Consider the following 22160-nt stretch of genomic DNA (forward strand, 5'->3'; position numbering starts at 1 on the left):
AGTGCTGTCCTGGAGAGCAAAAGATTTAAGAATATACTTAAGTGCTTTATTGAACCAGGGTACTAGTCAAGGCAACTTGTTGAATGCACTGGAGATAAACTGATGAACCTGGTTTTTGTATCTTACTCTAGTTCGAACAGGTCACAACAAATACCTGCATGCGGAAGAGCTTTTGGAAGAGAACTGGATGCAGGTGAGATCCTGTGAACCCCTGTTTCAAGAGAAGCAATTGGAGAATCCCTTGTACAAAACCATTTGTAACACTGTAAAACAGCTAAGGAACCATAAAATTATTAACCCCCTTTATTTCACAGAAAAGGAGCTTTGTGAATGAGCTGGCTGAAAAACTGCTGGGGTACAAGTGCTGGAAGATCAGGGAATCTTGAAAGAAACGAAGATTCTCTGAACTGTATCTGGAAAGAAAGAAAGGGTTTCCAACACATTAATGGGAATGTAACCCAGGCTAAGTACAGTGGTTCAAGATGCCTGAGGGAGGTTTTTCTAAGCTGCATAGCTTGAACTGATAACAAACTGAACTGACGTCCAGTGTTTGGGTGGCCAAGACAGGCAGAAGCCTGCACTGGCCCAGGCCAGGAGCCTGGGGACACTCACGCACACCACCCCTCGTGGCCAGCTGCCTACGGCTGCTAAACCCAGTCCAGTGGCAGCCCAAGCCTGGTCAACTGCTGAACCAATGCCACTGCCCCCTGCTCTCAGCCACAGGGAGGGGAGAGTCAGCAGAAAATTTCTTACCAGCTCCTCCCTTAGAGGGATGTAGGGAGGGGGAACACACCACCTGGTCCTGGCCCCCCACTTGGGGTCTGCCTGGCACAGGAAAAGCTCCCACTGCGGGGGCTTTTCACATCCTCCTCCCCACCCTACCTCCCCGCCTGGCTAGCAGGAGTCTGATTGGCTCAGCTGTGTCCCCTCCCCAGCCCCAAGCCTGAGTTGTGGGGAGCAGGGAGGAGAAAGCACCAGCCCAGCCTGGCACCAGCCCCCGCAGCTGGGGTCCACAGGGCAGTGCTGGGCCGGACCTGTGTGTTTTCCCCTTCTGCCCCTTCACTTCTCACAAGCTGGGGTGCTGGGGAGAAGGTAGGACTGAGCCAATCCCAGCCTGGTTTACCGGGCTGCAGGTGAGTGAAAAGCTCCCGGTTGGGGCTTTCCCCCTGTCCTGGGCTGATCCTGGCTGGGGCTGGGGGGAGGGTTGCCAGGGTCAGGCCAGTGTGTTCCCCCTCCCCCTCTTACAGGCTGAGCCAATGCCAAGCCCACTCACCTGGGGCTTTCCTTCCTCTTGTCCTGTACAGATGGGTGCGAGGGTGGGTCAGGAGGTCTATTCCCTTGCCCCACCTCCTCCATCCAGCCAGGCTGACAGGTGCTGGCAGGGAGCAGAGGCTTTAGTGCCTTAACTCTGTGGCCAGGTAGGGAGGGGCCAGTCCTGCTCCACTGGAGCAGACAGCACAGCCCAAGGCAGCAAAGCATCCTGGGATGCTGAGGAAATGAGTTAACTTGAATCAGGAAGTGATCTGGGACAGAAGTTCCATGAACCAGTTTAACTTAAATCAGTTAAGTCTGATACTACATCCAACCAAGTTTATTTTAAACTGGTTTTGGCCATTTTGAAAGCAGTTTATGTGCACTGAACTTCTGTTCTGTTACAGGTTTAAGCCAGCTTCAGATCACTTAAACTGGCTTGTGTGTAACTTCTGTCCCTAACCCAGTGACTACTTATTTGAGTTTAGATATCACAGTCTGGAGGAAAAAAATGCAGGAGAATGCAGACTTGAACATACAAATATAGGAAAATTACATAAGGTTTGTAGAAAACAAAATAATATCGAGCTTTGATGGATGTGTGGTGTGGGGGTTTTATTTGTTTTCTTTTGTTGTTTTTGGTTTCCCCCCCCCCCTTTAAATTAATTAAATTCTGGTACAGTTATAGATATGCTTTAGTGATTAATTTGGTATGAGGCAATATACTGGATATCTTCATATTATCCAACTATTACTTGAAGTTAAGGAATGGAACTATACAAAATAAAACTAGCAATAAATAGCTTATCAGTTTTGTAAAAGCGTTACAATGGTGGGAAGTTTTACTTGCTCTAGCACGCTACCATTCTAGGAGAGTTGCTACAGAAAGCAACTCTAAAACAAGACAGATTTTTTTTTGCTGTTCTATTAGCAAATGAGCACACTTCTATTTTCATATTCAGAAATGCCATATGTCCATTACTTGCACAGATCTAAATAATTAAAGAAAGAATCTACAAATAAAGGATGTAAAGCCTGAAGGGCAGAACACAGGACACAGCTTTTTTCCTGCCAGCTTCACCACACATTTCTTCCCATGCTCCTTGCCTCCCTGAAAGCAGCACAAGTTCTGTCCCATACTCTAGCAAGCAATTTCTCTCTGTGCCAAGAACACTTTTCTTTAAATCTTATTACAGGCTCACTTTTTCCCTCTACAGACTTCTACTTCTTGTCCCTTTCACTAAGGAGAAAAGAAATAATTTATAAATTATATTTTCCTTTCCTAAACATGTCCATTTTCCTGAACTTAGTCATTTTCATACACCTTATGTCAGACATCCGCAGTACGTCAACGGACGAAACTTACACTTATTGTACAGCACATGTTAGTATATTTCCACACATTGAACATGCAAGATTACAATGAATGAATGAATGACCCTATACAAACCAAATCATATCAGCTGTGCTAGGATTCCCATTGACTTCAATGAGCTTTGGACCATAATCCTTGTATTGCCAGTGTACAGAGTAAAATGCCATTGGATATCTGTGGGCCTTGAAGATATTTACTTATTGCTGAAAGATTATTTGAGGTCACATCCAGCTATTCCTGACCCCCACTTGTTCCACATATCACAAATAACTGTTTAAAGGAATAATTGCCTTCAAATATTATTTCAGAAAGGAGAGAGTACTCTAAATTTTAAAATAGAAACTATGTTGTGTGCTAAATACCAATATGGATTTTCTTGTAAATACCAGTACCATCTGTCCTGGAAACATTTATTTCTAATAGCAAGGTAGCATTTCACAAGAAGTATGCTGCATTTCATTTTGTCAATCTACAAAGAATCATTCTTTCTAAAAATTGTACAAGTGTTTGCTTACGTAAGTCCCACCATTTTTACACATATATCTGGTCATTTTACATAGAAGTGCACAGTAATGCAGATTACATACATTATTAAAAATAGCCTCTAAAGTAAAAATCATACCTGTATGAAATGTGTTATGTCAACTGCAGATATGAAAGTCATTCTGACACTAACATATTCACATTATGCTGAATAGAAAGTAGGGCAGGGTGGCACCTTAGAAGCTAACAGGTTCAAAGAGGCACAAGCTTTCACAGGCAACAACCTACTTTGTCAGATGTGATGAATGGTTCTATTCAGAACTAAATGAATCAGTTAGTCTGAAGTCAGGCAGAAGGTAGGGCAGTGTGGCACTTCAGAAACGAACACAGCTAACTACTGCTATGCTGAATATTGAAGGATTAAAAAGAAGTGTGTATAGGCATGCATGTTTGTGCGTGTGTGCATGTGCATGCATGTATATTGGGGGCAGAGGAGGGGGAAAGAAAAAAACAAGCAAAATGATCTGTTTTATGAAGGTTCAAATGTCACGTTGACTAGTTTTTGACCATCTAAAAGCTGTAACAAATCGTGAACTAAAAAACGTTTTAGTTCACGAACTGTACTTTTTAGTACAGTTAATTCCCAATGCCTTTGTTAAAGTAAACTGACCTTTTGCTTATATTGAATTACTATAATTAGTGCTGGCACCTCTCTCAGAAAACAAATGAAGTCTTCATGTATCTGTAGTGAAGAAAAGCATCTGCGATGGCAGAGTTAAATACACAAACTGGCTATTAGCATGCTATCACCACACTGTTTTGATGATCTGACCTGCTGGTGATGGTTTACTCCCGTTTAAGTTTTCTTTATCCTTGACCTTGGATTTACTTGATGTTTCCTTCTTTTTCTCTATATCTTTAACTGTGGAGATAAGAAGAAGTATGTCAAAGATGAGGTACATTGAAAAAGGCATGCATACATTCCTCCTCCAGATGGAATGGAAACTTCATGCAATTTTTGTGCGGTTTCCTTTGGTCACAACCATTTTTAACTCAGCCTTGTCCTTAGGTGAATATGGACAGATGTCCACATCACCACAGCATTCATCAAGAGCAATTCCTCATCCAAGAAAGGCTCCCCACACAGGCTTCAGCATTCAAGCTCAAATTGAAGAGAGTCTCCAGAGATTTAAGACTCAGGTGGGGGGAGGGCAGTGAATTAAACAAGTCTAGTTTGAGACAGGAAGGAAACAGCTAGGCACAATTCTTGTCTGAACCTTCTGGCATCTAGCAGCTATGTGCCAGATCTAGTATCACTCCATGGAGGTGCAGTTTAGACTTCATTTCTTGGCCCACTCCTTCAGGGCACCGGACATGTAATAAGGCAAGAACAGGTCTCAGACTTTAATTGTTCCTGGGCCTTACATGGGTTAAACAAATTGGGAAGATAGGGTCTCCAATATTATGGAGATGAAGGGTGGTCAAGGCCATTATTTGCTTGGTTATTTGATGACTCCTAAAATTTTCATTCCACAGGGCATGTCCTTTGCAACAAGGCACATAGAGCATACCTGCCTATGGCAGGGTACTTCACAACTCAGGATTTTGTAGTGGGGAAGGGATAAAATTTTATCTGTGCCCCAAGGGTTAGGAGGGAAAGTTCTTTATGCTTTCCTCCACCTCACATCACCACCAGGCAGAATTTGGACTGATCCTAATCAGTAATCCAGGCATTGGTTTGGGGTTTTTGACTACACCACTGTACCTAACAAGAAAGTATGGCAATATCACTGTCAGAACAAACGTTTCTAGAACAGTAGTTCTCCACCTTTTTTCTTTTTCGGGGGGGGGGGGGTGCTAATGCTTTGCTCTTACTGGACTTCAGATACTGTCCAAAACTTTTGTGAATCGAGTGTCACCCTATTTCAAAACAAATGCGTATATTATATTGCTTACCTCCTTGCAGGGTGCAGACAGGTGGGAGGGGAGGGGAGGGGAAGAGGGGGAAAAAGAGCCAGGTAGGGACAAGCCTGAGGCTGCACTTATCTGCTTAACATATCACACCTAGCTCATTTCATTGTATCTTGCAGCACTCTTCAAAAGATATGGTGGCACCCCAAGGTGCTACAGCACCCTCGTTGAGAATTGCTGTTCTAGAAAAACAATTCTGAGAGGTTCTAGTTGGCGTCAACAATTAGGCAGCCTGCAGAGTCGTTAGCGATACCTCTGAGCCTTACTAAGTGAGGGATGCTGCTGCAGTGCTTATGGCCCAACAACAACAGAGTCTCATTGGGACAAGGCTAGTCTGTCATGTTATGTTGTAAAGTGTCTGTATAACATCCTATATAAACAGACAGGCACAAGAGTAAAGGTAGAAGAAATGTTCACCCTGCTTTATAAAAGGGAAACCAAGGAGAGAGATTTAAGCAATTCATCCAAACATGGAGGGTAACAGAGCTAAGAATTTAAAATCTGGTTGTGTGTTCCAGTCCAATATAGAATTACAAGTCCGTTGTCCCATTCTTTATAAAGGGAGAGTAAGAAGAGCACAAGCCTGTGTACTCCCAACCACTTCAACTCATAACTTTGGGTCCAGTGTAGTGGGGAGAAGAGCAGCCATAGCTCCGCTCCCCCAGAACACATGGATGCAGGAAAAAAAGGTAAATGGAGCCCTGGCTCCTTCCTAACACACTGGCCAGAGCAGCTCAGCTGGTGCAAAAACAGAATACCATCTTTGGCACCTCTACCAGCAGTAGATTACTGTCCCCTTGCAGCAAGCTGAGGAGACTGGAATTCAGAGATGCAAGGTTTTTTTGGTTTTCTACACTATGAGCAATACACCATCCCTTCCCCAGGGCAGACTGAGATCATAATGAGCAGGGTTACAGTTCAGCCAGCACCTGGTGACTCAGTCCTCAAACCCCTTCAGACTCAAACCTTGCTTAGACAAGCTCCCCACTAAAAGGAGTTGTGCTATAATAAAAAAAAATATACAGGAAGACCTCATGATTCAGCAAAATAAGAGCATTAAAGTCAGCACTAAATGTTCAGAAAATGGTTAAGGAGACTGACATCTATCAGCAGGACTAGCCGCCCAGTGCTGAATATATAACTCTCATTATTAGGTGTTGGAAACCTATATTGCCATGTAATTCTGACAAATTCTGATATGTGGAATGAATTAATTTAATTTGCCCTTTACTTAGTCGCATGATGATGAAACAAATAAAGTACCTCTGTTAGAACTGCCTTTTAAAGGACAAAGCTCCCTGTATAAAGCTTGTGTTAATAGGATACTAACTATTTCATATAGCTTACAAATCATGCTAGAAGAAAAGATAACCATCTTAACGGCAACATTACTCCAGACAGTTAAGCCTGAAGGCTTGAAAAGGGCTTTCCTTAGATATCAGTTATAACTCCAACACATCTGCAATTTCTTTATTAGTTTTCTCCTTGCCCTGGGCTTATTTTATCCTCCCCCATTTCAAGAATTAGTGACCACCTTGTTGAGAAGTGTTAAACTATGAAAATACAGGATTAAAAAAGAAAGAAAAAAAAAGAGAGAGAGAGAGAGAGGAAGAGGAGAAGGAAATATTTGCATTCTCATTGTATCTGCTTCATTCAGACAATTCATTATACTGTCAAATAGGACTCAAGTCTTGCTGCTGCCAGTAAAAACACGTAGCAGCTAAAGAAATTGTTTTAAATAGAATGTAACCCCTGCCAGATCCATTTTTCCTGTGGAATAGAACTAGGAAGGAAAGCAAGAAAGCAAGCCCACAGCTAATATTACAGTAGCTCAAGTAGTTATTCCATAGACTCCCTTTAATGCTAAAGTAATTTGTGGTTTTGTGGGTTCCCAACCAGAGTTGTATTTAAAACAGTAAACAGAGGCAGCCGCACTGGTGAATAGCTAGAAGGACTTGATATTGACTCTAGATCAACCAGTCACTGCCATGTGCTGCCTAGGATCAAAGTGTGGTCTAGCAGTTAGAGCTAGTGAGATTCGCAGACCTATTACAGGTAGAGTAACCTGTTGCACAAGCATCCTTGGGTATTAGTATCTTCATAGCCAGTGTTTTGTGGCAAAGAAATTCAGGAAAATTTACTACCCTCCTCCCTCCCCCATTCCCAAGCTCTCTGGTCTTGGGCTGCATAGAACAGCTCTCTCTGGACAAGATTGTAATTTAGTAGTTGGAGGTGCAAGTCAGGGCAAAATATTCTCCTAACCAATCACTTTCTTGGACAGAAAATACATTGATCCATTTTGGTATCGGTTTGTCTGAGGACTGCAGAATAATTGGCTGAATATATTAGGTCAGATGCTCGACTGGTGTACATTGGCACAGGTGCAAAGTAAACAGAGCTGGGCATATTTATACCAGCTGGCGTCTCTTAAAAAAGTCCAATGGAAACCCATTGGAGAGAAAAAGAAATAAAAAAATTATCATCCATGTGGGTATATGAGTTCCCTTTCCCTCTCTTTTCCTTCCATTGATGACTGATTGCCTTCACTGAGTGCTAGCTAAGTTTTATAAGGGAAAGGAGAAAGTTAGGTGAGTTAGGTGTTTAGGGCTCTTTCCTTTAGTTTTGGAATCCTTGTTAAGTAGATCTTGTACAACAAGTCAGATAAAAATCACCCCTTTATCTGGCATAACTCTGCTCAAGGCAAAGGACATGTGTCTGTTTACACCATGAATACTACTGGATTTCCATAAACACAACCACCCCTCTCTTGTTTGCACCTCCCAAACAGAACTGCTTTTACTAGCTACCTGTTCAGTCTACGCATTTTGAATTGTACATGAATACCAGAAACAAACATACGTGTTAAGATACATACTTCGAAATTGGCCTTGGGCTGGCTTGCTCTCCTGGTCTTTACTGAATGCAATAATCTGAAGTGAGTATGTTTGATCTGGAATAAGACCTTGAATAATTGCTTTGGTAGCACTGTTTTGAAGAGTTAACTGATTGGTTTTTCCACCTGCAATGAAACAAAAAGATGTAAGGTAAGTAGCAAACAGTAAGATAATGACGTAAATTGAACAGTCACATTGTCCACATCTTAGATCCCTTGAATCTAGACCTTAACCAAAATAGGGACTGCAAAGAAGTCACTGCTGGCTGTCACACATCTAACCTCCTCAATAATGGCAGCCAGGAGATGGCCATCCCAGGTAGCCTGATATCCAGAAACCTCAAGGGATAGTCCTAAGGGACATTATCTGTTTATGTTACACCTTAGAAAAAGGTAATGAAGCAAAAAGGGATATTTTAGATGAACAAACAGCCGAAGAATTGTATTTAGAGAGAGGGTCCAGTGGGGTAGGTTTGAGAAGGGTATAACTATTGCTCTGCTTTGTAGATAGTTGAGATGACCTACATTCAACCTTCATGGAGTTGGATAATTGAGACTAGAGCTGTGCGAAGCTTCGGGTGCTGATTCGATTTTGAGGAGATTTGGTGGCTGAATCTCCAAATCCGAATTGAATCAGGGGACCAATAAAAAGGTCCAAATTGATTCGAAGCTCTCTGAATCCTCACAAAAGATTTGGAGAGCTTCGATGATTTGGGCAGTCCCTGCCCACTACATTAGGGAGCTAGAGCCAGATTCAGAGCCTGTAAGTAGGAGGGTAGGGGAGAAGGGGCTGGAGAAGGGGGGAGGGGACCATGGGGGCCCCCTGCCAGCCCCCTCCCCCAGCCCCTCCCATGGCTGCCCCGCCTACCCCAGCTCCCAGTGCTTAAAAAAAAAGCCCAACTTGCTGGGTGCTGCCAGGTGGGGAGGCAATTTCCACTGCCCCCCACTGCATGGGGGGCTCTGCACGAGCCCCCTGACCCCTCCCCCCTGTGGAAGAGGCCCCCATGCAGCGTGGGGCAGTAGAGATCCCCCCTGGCCAGGCTGGAACCGGTGAGTACAGGGCTTTTTCTTCTTTTTATTTTTTTCTTAAAAGGGCCAGAGCTGGGGCAGGCAGGGCAGTCATGGGGAGGACTGGGGGGGGGGGGGGGGGGAATCAGAAGGCTCAGCCCCCCCCTGCAGCATGGGGCAGTGGGGGGCAGCAGGGATTACCCCTGCCATGCAGCACCTGCTGAGTCAGGGCTTTTTTTCCCACCAAAGTGCTGGGAGCCAGGGTGGGCACAGCAATCATTGCCAGAGCTGAGAGAGCAAACGGGTGATTTCAGCTGCTTCTGAATCTCCAATCAATTCAGGACAGTGATTTGAATCAGCTGAATCCAAAGTGAATGCTATCCACTTCACACAGGCCTAGTTGAAACCAGCCAAGAAACAAGAAGCCACACTAGGTACATGGAGGCACAGGGGTTTCACTGACTATTATTTCTGTATGTAGGAGAGGGAAGCATATGCAGATCCCACTACTCACAACACACCCCTACCCCACCAACTGCATCACCTCCCCAGAGAAGGAAAAAAGCTTTGAGGAAAGCTGGGAGAGAGATTTGCTCCCTGAGGGGGTCCCAAGTAAAGCAGCATCTTGAAATACACCAAACCCAATTCCTTCTGTCCTGTCCCAGACACAAGGAGTGGAGCCCCTTTTGTTCTCATGCTGGGTGTATGGCAAGCTGCTCTATTCACAATGTGCTTCCTCCAATTACTCTTTGGGGAGCTTTTAAAGCTCCCAACAGGCACTCCCTGCTTATCCAAATGCTGCGCAGCTGGGCTCTCTCAACAGGGCTGACTGTTCCTTCTTAAAAAACAGACACTGGCTGCCCTGTTACATGCAGCAAGACTGAATTTCTGGTTGATGGTATGAGTTAGAAAGTGGAAATATGGGAGTTAGTTCGGTACAGTTGGCCATAGAAAGATGAGACAGTTTTCAGGTGGACAGAACCAGAAAAATGATCAGCTTAACTGTGAAATGAATCAGAGGCACACAAACCTCAAGAGCATTAGGTCTATGACTTAGATCATTAGGAATGAAGTGAAAGGAACACCAGACAAGAGACAGGCAAGTGAGTAACTGTGGGGAGGGAGGAAGGAAAGCTGGCAGCAGTATAAACCCCAAACCTAAAAAGAAAAATTTCAGCATTAATCAACTGTAACAAGTCAGCTGACATTTCTGGGCCTGCTCCCAATGCAAGTGGTGGCAAGAAGTAAGCCCCGTGTAAGTGGTTTGGAACAATTTTGCCACCTTTTAAAATGCATACAGAACATATTAAATGGGAAAGGATGTATTAAAAGGGAGTTTGTTTTAGCTGTCAGGCTTTAGTAAAGGTCCCTCCGCTGATCTCAAATGTGGACCTGCTGATTGTGGCAAAACCCAAATGCAAATTCCTATAGGCTTTGCCTGGATGTTTGAGATCATACCCTGGGTCTGGGATTTCTGCACTATCCTTAAAAATAAAAAGGGAGAGAGAAAGTGCAATTTTCAAGCAAACTGTGTGGGCTGAAAGAGTTGGAGGCTTCCCTCTAGAAAATACTGAATGCTTAATAAGTCTCACACTAGCTGGAGAGACAGGAACTCAGAGGAAGAGTTGCTTTATCCAGAATCTCTGCAGAGCAAGAGTTCTGCAAAGCTTTCACTGGCTAAGTGCAATCTAGCTGATCTTAACTGTATCTAGCCTTCTGTTGCTACACTTCACAGGCTTGAGTTTAAGTGCTCTGAAGTTTTGAATATATGATGGCTGTCAAGTCAGGTATGTCACCACTGCACTTGCCACTGTTACTGCAGCTTAATGAGTCGTACCTCCACCAGATTTAAAATAGCTTCCACAGATACAGCTAGCAATGTAACTTCCACAGCATGGAATTCAGCACTGGCTGCAAAAGCCACAGACAATTTGAGCATATAATCAGAGGGTTAAACCCACAGGTTAGGGACAGAAATTACACATAAACCAGTATAAGTGATCAGAAACCAGTTCAAATCTGTAACACAACAGAAAATGGCCAAAACTGGTTTAAGATAAACCTGGATGGATGGATGGATGCAGTATCAGACTTAGGTTTAATTTAGGTTGCATTAGTTTACTAAACTTTGTCCCAGATCCCTTCCAGATTAAAGTTAACTCACAGTCCCCAGCATCCCACAGTGCTTTGCACCTTTCCCACAAACCTCCTCTTGCAGGGTGAGCAGGCTAGCCTTGGCCCAAGCTGTCTGCTCCAGCTGAGCAGGAAGCCATGCCCTAGTTCCCCCCAGCTTCTGGTCTGGCCTACTGCAGGCACATGGCTGCAATTCTGGAATCAAAAGTGAATGTCTGTTCACTCACTTATTGGTTCAATCTACTCAGCTTAGACTAACCCATGAAGACTGAATTGATTCAGCTTTTTGACTGGGCTTTTTGACTGTCTGTTTTTAGCCACAGTGAACTCCAGGCTATCACTGCAAGAGTGCTAGCAGTACCCAAGCTAATAAGTTTAAATCTAGCTTCGGTATGTCTACACAAGCAACACAGCCTCTGGAAAGCCACCACTGTGCAATCGGTCATTAATGAATCTTTAAAAAACAAAGACTATCAGTAGGGATCATTTGAAACCTAACTTATTTATCCCATCCCATTTCCTGCAAATCAACAAAAAGCCATGATGCAGAGCTGTTGGAGGCTTCTACCTGAGACCACCTTGCAGCAGTATTCCTTTAGAGCAGGGTCTCTGCAGAGTGCAGACTTCAGAACAACATTCCTTCAACTCTGCACTGGGGCACATGTGTACGGGAGAAAGCAGGTACAGCCAGAATAAAGGAATGGCCTAATAACGCGGGGGTTGGCAATGTTTTTGGGCAGAGTGCCAAAAACCCTCACAACCTCAACTTGTAAGAGACCCGGGGTGCATGCCAGGGGTGGATGGCAGGGAAACCACAAGAGACCCGAGCCTTGTTGTGGCAAGGCAGCCCCAGCCCTTTCCCCACCATCCACCCAAGGCACACATGCACCTGCTGCCAGCAACAAGCCAAGCATGGGCTCCATGGACCCCGGTGCAAATGCTTGCAGCCTCCCTGCTGCCTGCTGCCAGCAGCCTGGAGTCCATGGCCAGCAGCAGGGGCCTGCCCAGAGCCTGGGCTGGCTGTGGCGTGCCAAGCAAAATGGCTTTATGTGCTACACTCTGGCATGCATGTTAGGGGTTGCCAACTCCTGGCCTAATGGCTTTACCCCAAAATGATCCAATGCCTGCTAATGAGGCATTTGACATCCGTAATTTTGTATATGTAACAACACTGTTTCCAAGCCTCAAGTCCAGGACATGGAGAAAAAGAGTAAGAGACTGGATTAGGACTTTAAAAAAGCTTTTGATCTGGTGTCTCATGACCTCCTCAAGGAAAATTTGGCCAACTGTGGCCTCAGCTACACCACAGTCCGATGGCTGAGAAATTGGCTCCGAGGTTGGACCCAGAGAGTAGTGGTCAATAGCAGCGAATTATTATGGTGTTCCATGACCAGTGGCATCCCACAAAGCTCTGTCCTTGGACCAGTTCTCTTCAACATCTTTATCAGTGATGTGGACATTGGTGTTAGAAGCGCACTGGCTAAGTTCGCCGATGACACTAAACTTTGGGGCATGGCATCCACACCTGAGGACAGGTTAGTGATCCAGGCTGACATGGATAAACTCAGTAAGTGGGTGGATAAAAACCTGATGATGTTCAATATCGACAAATGTAAGGTACTCCACCTCGGGGAAAAAAAACCCAGAGCATGCTTATAGGCTCAGCAGTGCTACGCTTGCTAGCACCACTGCTGAAGGAGACTTGGGGGTCATGACTGACCACAAGATGAACATGAGCCTCCAATGTGATGTTTCAGCTGGTAAAGCAAACAATACTCTGGCTTGCATCCATAGATGCTTCTCAAGCAAATCTCAGGATGTCATCCTCCCGCTGTACTTGGCCTTGGTGAGGCCACAGCTGGAGTACTGCATTTAGTTCTGGGCTCCACAATTCAAGAAGGATGTCAAGAAGCTTGAGACAGTCCATAGGAGAGCCACGAGCATGATCAGAGGAAAGAGAATAGGCCTTTTGAAGAGAGGCTGAGAGCCATGGGACTCTTCAGCCTGGAAAAGTGCAGGCTCAGGGGGGACCTGGTGGCTGCTTATAAGTACATAAGGGGTGTGTATCAGGATCTGGGAGAAAGTCTGTTCACCAGAGCGCCCCAAGGGAAAACAAGGATCAATGGTCGTAAACTACTCCAAGACCGTTTTAGGTTGGACATAAGAAAAAGTATCTTTACTGTCCGAGCCCCCAAGACCTGGAATAGACTCCCTCCAGAACTGGTGCAGGCACCTACTATGGACTCACTCAAGAAACGTTTGGATGTTTATCTTGCTGGGATCCTTTGACCCTAGCTAGGTTCCTGCCCCTGGGGCAGGGGGCTGGACCTGATGATCTTCAAGGTCCCTTCCAACCCTAACATCTATGAAATCAACAAACAGTATATTCTATTCAGCCCTACCTGCTAGGGCTCAGTTCATTTCCTTCTGTGTTCACTTACACGCTGCTACTAGATTGGGCCCTACTAAAATGTTTAATTGGATATACAAATGTTGGATGTTGCATGCTGCAAATTACTCCAATGATAAAAGTTTATTAGGCCTCATTACATCTTAAGCTGGCTAATAATGCAGATTTGCTTTCCAGCTACAAGAACTTTTCTTGTTTTGCCCATCTGACTTGGCTACCATTCATCCCTTTGGAAGTTAATACCTCTAGCAGAATGACTGACTTAAACTGCTTCATGTCACACATCATTGTAGCTTCTGTTGGTCTGTAGGTTTTGGCATATGTTGATTGGTTCCATATGCTACTTGTCTGTTCATCTTAAGGTTGAAAAACTGGCTTAGGTTAGGTAAACGCAACAATAAAAAAATGGGAAGGGAAAAGAAGAATCTATAATGTTTTCTCATCCAGAAATTATTACAGCTGCTTTAAAACTATCACTACATATTTTTCAGCTAAAATATTAGCAGATTATAATGAAACAACGTCAGGTTTGTCTGCAAACAACCCCTTTTACATGGACTATAATTTTCTGTATTTTCTCTCAGATCACATCATCCCAAATAAGATATGCACTTTGGTTTTAGAAGGCAAAATGAAGGGGAGGATACTATTTTTTCCAGTCATGGCCAGGAGCTGGCCTTTTCCCTGGAGGGGTTGTGTTGTCAAATGATAAGAGGAGGTGTGAAGGGATTAACCCTGGACTCCACCCCTCCTGTTTGCTTGCTGAGAGGGAAGCTGGCAGCCATTTTGCAACACAGTAGGCATGTCTACATGTGCATTAATGCTTCTTTTCTAATAATGCACATTACATATAGTACCTACAATGTCAGATACTAAATTCATGTGTATTAGGCTATGCTAATGCACAGGAGCACATTTGGACACCTTTTTAGTGATGCTTAATGCACAGTTGACTATTTTACTGTACTTTAGCACAATATCATGCTTTTTTACATGATGCTTTAAAGCACAGTAAAATAGTGTGCTGCGCATTAAAAGCACAAGTGTAAACACGCCCACAGTTGTCATAATTTTATTCCAAAGAAAATCAGCTCCCTGCTTAAAGGTATGCACCACAATTTTGGAAGACTGATTTTGGGGGAAAAGTACATGGGGAATGCAAGTAAATATGGTTGTTCTCTTAGTACTGGCAATCATTTGTTTTGTGTTCCATTAGTACCACAGATTAAAACCCTTTCCTTTCAGCAGGAAGTTACTGGGGAAGAGCTATAATAAGGCTCACTAAAACACTGGGCATTCAGGGCAGATCTTCAGCTTGTGTGAATTTTTCATGGCTCCATAAGCTATTAGAATTTAATTGCTTTTAATTCACCTCTTTCTCTGATTGTCCAAAACTCCCACCAAACCACGCAAACCTCCTCCCTACAGACTTTTCTTGTGTGTTTTCCACTTCCTTATGTCCCACAGAAAGAACAGGGAAAGAGAGGCCCAGAGAGAGAACCAGAGGCCTCTAGACTGGATGAAGCAGCAGATGATATCCCCACAGACACCCTAGACAAGTTACCTGCATCAAACTGGCCTCCAGCCACACTGTGGCAAGATGGATCTGTCTGCCCCCCTCCCTACCCATCCCAAAAACAGACAGAGCACCTCTTGTCTAGACCTTGCTCCGTTTTCCAATCATGTAGAGCAAGATCAATAACAAGAAACAAGAAGCTGCTGTCCAGGTTGCCAAACTCAAGTAAGGAAGCATGTTGACAAACAAATGTTATTCTTTTTACCTGAAGTTGGAGTGACAAGAAGTTTATATCCGATAAATTGCCCCTTAGGGGCTTTCCATGAAATCTGTACACTGTCAGGAGTAACTACATTATATCTTAGTCTTGTTGGTGGAGCCACTGTAAGGGAAAAAAAATTGAGAAAGGTCTTAATTTAAAAATAAAAGAAAAGTTCATTTAAAAAAAAACTGCTTTTATGTAAAATGTTAAGGAGTACACAAACAAGTACAGGTAGACAGACGCACAAAATTTTAATGACACAAAAGGATGCAAGTTATTTCAAATGTCACATGAATCAGTATATTAGTTTGTAAAATGACATTAAGCCCAAAAGTGCATTATTTTTTTCACCCAAGACATACCTTTTAGATCTATTTATCTATTAAAAATCCTCATTACCAAGGGACAAAAAGACACATGGTGTTAGGTGTTAAAGTTCTGGTTTAGCAAGCAAAGCCAGTAATACAAAATGCTCTTTGTAAAACATAGTAAAACTAAAATTTCCCTTCTTGCTTAACTGATGACAAAGCCTTACATTATGGTCTTATCCCTAATGTTATACGGACAGGGTGTGAAGGTGTTATTTAAGTCACACAGGGCCAAATTTTCAAAGGCTTGTGTGGGCACGAACGTCCTGCTGTGCACATACGGTTTTGACTGTGAGAGAAAGACAAGAAATGGCAGGGTTTTTAAAAGGGGTGGTGGGTATGTGCAGAGCTGCAAGAAAGAACATGCAAAATCATCAGGTTGTGGGCATGGCCTGAGAGCTATGCATACATCAGAACTGCCCTGGGCCCAACAAGGCCAACTTGGATGTTCATAAGCTAGTCAAGATTGAGACAAAGACATTCCAAGTATTGTAGGGGAAGTTGGCCTTTATTGGCTACCCTGCAATCTGCTGTAGGTCAAAAGAACAGTTGTTGCAGCAGCAGCAGCATGGACTCAATGGAAAGAGAGAGGCAGGCAAAGTTTGGGTGTCCAGGATCAAGCAGAAATTCCACCACTGTCTCTGAGGTGACTAAGCAGGGAGGAGAGGGGCTGGCAGGGGTGCCACATCAAGGCAGCCTCATGCACATAGCCTTTTGCCCAACATATTCTCTGCTAAGTGTGCTGAGTTATAGCATAAACTATAGCATAAATATGCTAGTGGTCCACATTAGTGATCCAAGCAAGAGATCCACTAAAGTGAGCCGTCTTGCAGCAGCTGAAACATAGCATCCAAACCTATACATATGAAGCCTAAAGCAGGTGCCATTTATAAAGACTGTTATCTTTAAATGGCTGGTGCACCTGCTAAAAGTTACATCCATCCAAATGGCTCAGTTCAACAGTTAGCGTAGTCCTGTTTGTAAAACTCAGCTGTCAATCCAACTGCAAATGGATGTGGCAACCAAGGGTGGCCTGTTCTTATTGCCTTTTGGCCTGAAAGTCCAGGGTACACCACAAATATATGGGTAGGCAGAGCTCTGGGTGGCACGTACCCTTTAAAAGTTCAGAGGTCTAATAACATTTTCTTTTTTTAATTGGTTTTGACACAAACCCATGGTTTCTCATCCCAATTCACACACCAAACTAATATCTCCCTTCTGCTGTGGTATTTCCTTCTAGGTATCAAGGATGTGTTGAGCACTAGCATGCACAGCAGAATAGTTCAGCCCAGACTCCACCCAAGCCTTTCAACTCTCCCATGAAGACACTACAGGTTACACTAGCCAAGGGCCTGGACTAGCAGGGGTGGGGTTTCTGGTTCTCTCTGAGAATTTTCACATCTCATGTCCTGTGTATATCAATGAATGACCTGTTTCCCATGGGCTTTCATACCAAACCTGACTCTTTCCCTCAGCTAGTGTTTTTGTGTGTTTTTTTTTTAACGTTAACCTTTGAACAGTATAAAACACCCTAAAATTATAATGTTTTGATGTTATAAAAACATCAGTCAAAAAATCCCCCTTCTCACTAGCTTGTATTGAGTTGCACCCAGCCTAATAATACTATAAGCCTACTATAACAAAGCAGAGCACAGCCTTGGTGGAACTTTAGCTTAAAAGGACTGGGTCTTAGGGGACAGACACAGAATATGGAAGATCCCAGGCCAGTTTAGTGACTCCCCAGCTGTTCTCAAGACGTCAGAGTTCACGGGGATATAAAGAGGGAGAAACTGGGAAGTATAGGACACAGACAGTGGGGTAGCAGACCAGCTTGGCATCCTGAAAAACCTTCTCAGAACTGCTGCATTGACTATACACCCAAACAGTGCATCCACACTGGGCATTATCTGCTCAGACCTGCAGCCAGATTCTACTGTATCAATTAGGCACATAAGTGGACTTACGTACCTAAATGCAATACACTTCTACCTTGCTTAAGTCACTGAAAAAACAGGTAATGCAGAAGGTAAGTGGGTTCTCTTCCTTGGGGGTTGGGGGGGAGTGCTGGGGGGAGGACGGGGAGGCAGAGACATTGTCTTAAGGATGAGATAACTGGGTGCATCTACATGTGTGCTTTACTGCAGTTGACTAATTAGCTCCGCAGTAAAGCATCACTGTTTATACATGCACCCCTATTAGGGTGTAGTAAATTAACTAACTCTACTGTAGAATAGTACTGTCTAGGACAAGTATTATCCTATGGCAGAGTTTAGTATGCCAAAACACACATTTAGATGATGACTGGGGCTGGCTGGAGCATGAGGGTGCTACAATGTGGGGGCTACCTGCCAGCTAGCTCTACAGTGCAGCACCCTTGTGGTCAAGTCAGCCCCTCTGTAGTACATTGATCTGGGGTGGAGCAGCACTGGGCTAGCAGGCTGATCCACCTGGACCCGCTGCCAGCTGGCCTGTTCTGGCCAAGCTCAAGGTGCTGTGGTCCCAGGCGCATGAGTTAACACGCACCCAGGAGAAATAAACTCTGGTGCAAACTGTTCCACAGTTTATTGCTATGTGTGAATTGCACATGTAGATGCACACACTAGGTGCATTTATACAAGACGCTACTGTGTAGCTTGTTATACAGCACCATTGGCAGGCACTAACCATGATGTGACACTACTGAGCAGTAGTAACGAGCTACTGTGCATTAGCTCATTGCTGTTGTGCAGTAGCGTCTGAAGAAATCTATGTGGGGATGCACACAATAAAACCAGCAAGTGCTTATGCAAGCACTAAATGACTGCACAGTAACAACTGCACAGTCCGCCATTCATGTAAACGCAGCCACAGCGTTCTACAAAATGGATTTCCAAAACTTTAACAGGGCAGAACAGAATTGTACATAGGCACTTAACTCCACTTAGAGGGGTACCAGCTTGAATACAGTCTTGCTGCTAGTCTTTTAAGTTACTTTCCCAGGTTTCATCAGTTCCAAGAGAATGAGCATCTACAAGTTCCACTCCCTGCATGCAACCAATTCTTTGAAAATTTGGCCCTCATTTTTTTCTGGTGAAATAATCAAGTGTGAAGTATTGCTCTGGGCAAGGTACTGCAGGAATATTCTGTCTACAGCAACTGTAATACAGTAACTGAAGCTAAGGTAAAATTTTAAAAGGCAAGCAACTGATAGTTACAGATTACAGCCTTTAATTCATTCTCAAGACTCAGAATGATTTATGTATAGCTCACAAACAGACTTAAATCAGAGCTGAATGAACCTAGAATAACAAATGATGTATAGCAACTCATGAAAATATGCAATTCCTTTTAGTATTCATTTGCTGGTGCTTTTGGGGAAAAAAAGAGTCTTTGAAACAATGATAATATTTAATGCAAAAAATGATCCACATTTTATAGGGATCACTGGCAAAGCACAAAATCTAATCATAACCAAAAATACAAATACAAAAAGGCATATCCTATAAAATCAAGGAGAGGGGAAAAAAAAGTCTCTGAACACCATTTTTTCTCATGTCTGACAGGTTTAAGAGCACTTTCCAGAGGCATAGCTCTGACCTACGTGGAATTAGCCATCACCAAACCGAGTAAACTTCTGAAGCCCCCTTACAAAACCAGTCACATGTCTGACAACAAGCAAAGAAGGACAGTCACCAAAGTGGTTGGCATTTACTATAGAACTACAATGTGATAGACTAGAACAACTGTGCCAGAAGAGTCTTTGCATAACGCAGAAATCTTTGCCAGCTAGTTTATTTTTGTGCATATATGGAATGGGTAGAAAAGAGATGTCCAAAAAAGAATCAATATAGGTGAGAAGAAGAATTGGTAAAAAAAAAACCAAAGAAGTTAACTATGTCTTGGTTATGCAAAGACTAAGGTTCAGGCACAGATAAGGACATATAAACTAAGGACGTTAAAATCTAATACTTGGACAAACAACAAAAAAGATTGATGGGAATTACTACATGGTCACCAACCTGAGGAAGCAATCTTTATTTCTGTGGACTTTTATTATCTGTTGAACAAAATTCTCACTTCTTGCAGAAAGAAAAAAAAAATGAATCCAATCTGAGTCAGTTAATGGATAAAAAAAAAATCAGTAGCTAGAGCTTGTTAAGTGATTTTACAGGAATGCACAAGTGAGTGGCCATCAGCAACATTAAAGCAATCACCCAAAAGAGGCTAAAGACAAGTTCAAGGTTTTGATTTTTGCAGCTATATAACAATCAGTTATTTTTGTTAGTGTCCCAAATACATTACATTGCAGACAAACAGAGAAGGTGTTTTGAAGAATTCAGTGTTCCACTGGCACCTCTTAACACAAGTTTTTTTGAGTTGAGAATAGTAATTGCACCTTTTAGCACCTAATTTTATATTAGATATTATATTGAAATCTTGATCAACTTGAACAAAGGTTAATCATCCATTAAAATTGACCAGTAATTATATTAGCACTTTACAGAAATCACAACGACCATCCTTTGCATATAAAGGTAATTCTTAGCATCGAAGCATATGTACTATATGTACTATGCATGTGTACTATATGTATATATAGGAACACCAATGATAGCAGACATTTTCTTCAGCCATTTATATAGTGATGTGAGAAACCTTGTTTTTTAATAAAAACCTTAAAACAAATGGAAGTTTCTTATCTTTTAAGTAACGTTTACATTAAGCAAGAAAAGGTCCCAATCTAACTGAATGAGAACAGAGAAGATATTGTAGGATTTGGAAGTCAACACATCAGATAAAACAGGTAACTCAAATGCAAAAAAAGGCTGAAGAGGTTAAAATCTGAAAATAAAGATCTAAAATGTCAGGGACCAGTAAAACATGACAAATGGATAATTTGTGATCAGGTGTGTAAAATGGGAGCAATGACTCAACAGAAGTCACAGTCGGCATGGTCTTTCAAATCAGCACCTCAGCCAAACGGTGTCCATCAGCACCACGTGGACATTTACCTTCAAGTGTAGAGCCAAACCTTGCAAATACACTCGCTCTTTCTAAGAAGTCAATTAACATTTCTTCAGAGCATCCTTGTTGGGGGAAGGCATATAGGCTAGACCAGTGGATCTCACCCTTTTAAAGCAGCAGACCAGGTACTTGCCACCCAGCTGCACCACTGGCCACCACCCCACTCTCCAAGAAGGGGAGGGCAGGAGGTGGGTGCCAATGCCAGCGGAAGGGGAGGGACAAGAGGAAGAGAGCTTACTTCTGGTAAACTGTGCCTGCCTAAGGGCTGCAGAAAGGACAGCAGCATGGCAGAGGGCCTTTGGACATGCTGGACCAAGCTGCTTGCTGCTGAATCCCTGTGCCTCAGGCTTGACCCAGTCTTCTTGGGGGCCTACAGACCATAAACTGGGCACCACTGGGTTAGACTGAACCCCCCATTTTTCCCTGAACATTAATATGATGTGTTACTTATCTAAATCACTCAAATACACTGTTAGCCTTGTATTTGTAACCAGGCAGTCAGTCACTGTTACCTGAGTGGAGAAAATGAATAACTTATTACAGGAAGCAGTTGACAAAGGACTTCAGATGACATGTTATTGCTGTAAGTGGAGCAGAAAAATGTTTCTCCTCCTTGTGTGGAAGAAACCCTGATTACCACCTTCTTGCTTGCATTATGGTTTTTATTTTCAAAGCTGTTTAAGGAATTGACACATCTTACTTTGATATCATTTCAATGGGTCTGAATGCATAAAATGGCTTAAAAATACCATATTGTGGTAGTGCTGGAGTGATGTTTTAGTTAGAATGGTCCAGGAAGAATTCAAGAGACAAGGATATTTTGGGGATATCTTTTATTGGACCAGCTGCAAGTTGGGAGAGATTTTAGATAACCTTGTCTAATCTGATAGAAGACATTACCCTGCTCCTCTCCAAATATCCTTGGTTCTTTGAAAACACCATATGTATATGGCAAATTATCTGTGTGCGGGGTTAAATATGCAGGCCTGAGCTTATCCACATGCTTCCTTTTATTGACTCATTAAGTCAGAAATATTTGGGAATCAAATTCTATCTAAGACTGGTGCACTGACCGTTTGGAGAAGGGCACAGGGAAAAAAATTTCTTTATTCCTTTTTCCTTGCAATATACACAATAAATATCAATGCGAACACTCTCCAAATCTCTCTGAACGGAGATACTCAGTGGTGCTCTACAGTCCCCAGAAAAGCACAATTCCTCCAAGCATCTGCAAACATTAGGGGGAACAATGTTGCTAGGAGCATTCATACCTCTTAACCAAGCTTCTCTGACACCACATGTCCTACCCCTAGGACAGCCTCTGCTTATCTACTGCTGTTTTGTACACATTCAGTAATAAATATACAGCATCTGATGAAGTGAGCCTGGATTCACAAAAGCTCGTGCTACATTTCATTTATTGAGTCTATAAAGGTGCCTTCTGACTGACTTCAGACTAACACATCTAACTACCTTGCTCTAAACA

The 22160-nt window shown here is 43.1% G+C and overlaps 1 protein-coding gene across 3 annotated transcripts in view; it reads right to left on the minus strand.

Annotated features, from left to right (window-relative positions):
- Positions 1 to 22160, minus strand: part of COL14A1 (collagen type XIV alpha 1 chain) — a 178614-nt gene that overhangs the window by 150675 nt on the left and 5779 nt on the right. For 2 of the 3 annotated variants that reach the window (XM_019495705.2, XM_019495706.2), the window contains exons 3-5: positions 15306 to 15422; positions 7956 to 8099; positions 3942 to 4031 (exon numbers count right to left, since the gene is read on the minus strand). The exons of the other annotated variant lie outside the window; for it this stretch is intronic. In XM_019495705.2, coding sequence (XP_019351250.1) covers positions 3942 to 4031; positions 7956 to 8099; positions 15306 to 15422 — 351 coding nt within the window. The remainder of the gene's footprint in view (positions 1 to 3941; positions 4032 to 7955; positions 8100 to 15305; positions 15423 to 22160) is intronic. 3 annotated transcript variants of the gene reach the window in all.

This window comes from Alligator mississippiensis, chromosome 3, assembly GCF_030867095.1.
Source record: "Alligator mississippiensis isolate rAllMis1 chromosome 3, rAllMis1, whole genome shotgun sequence".
Lineage (NCBI taxonomy): Eukaryota > Metazoa > Chordata > Crocodylia > Alligatoridae > Alligator > Alligator mississippiensis.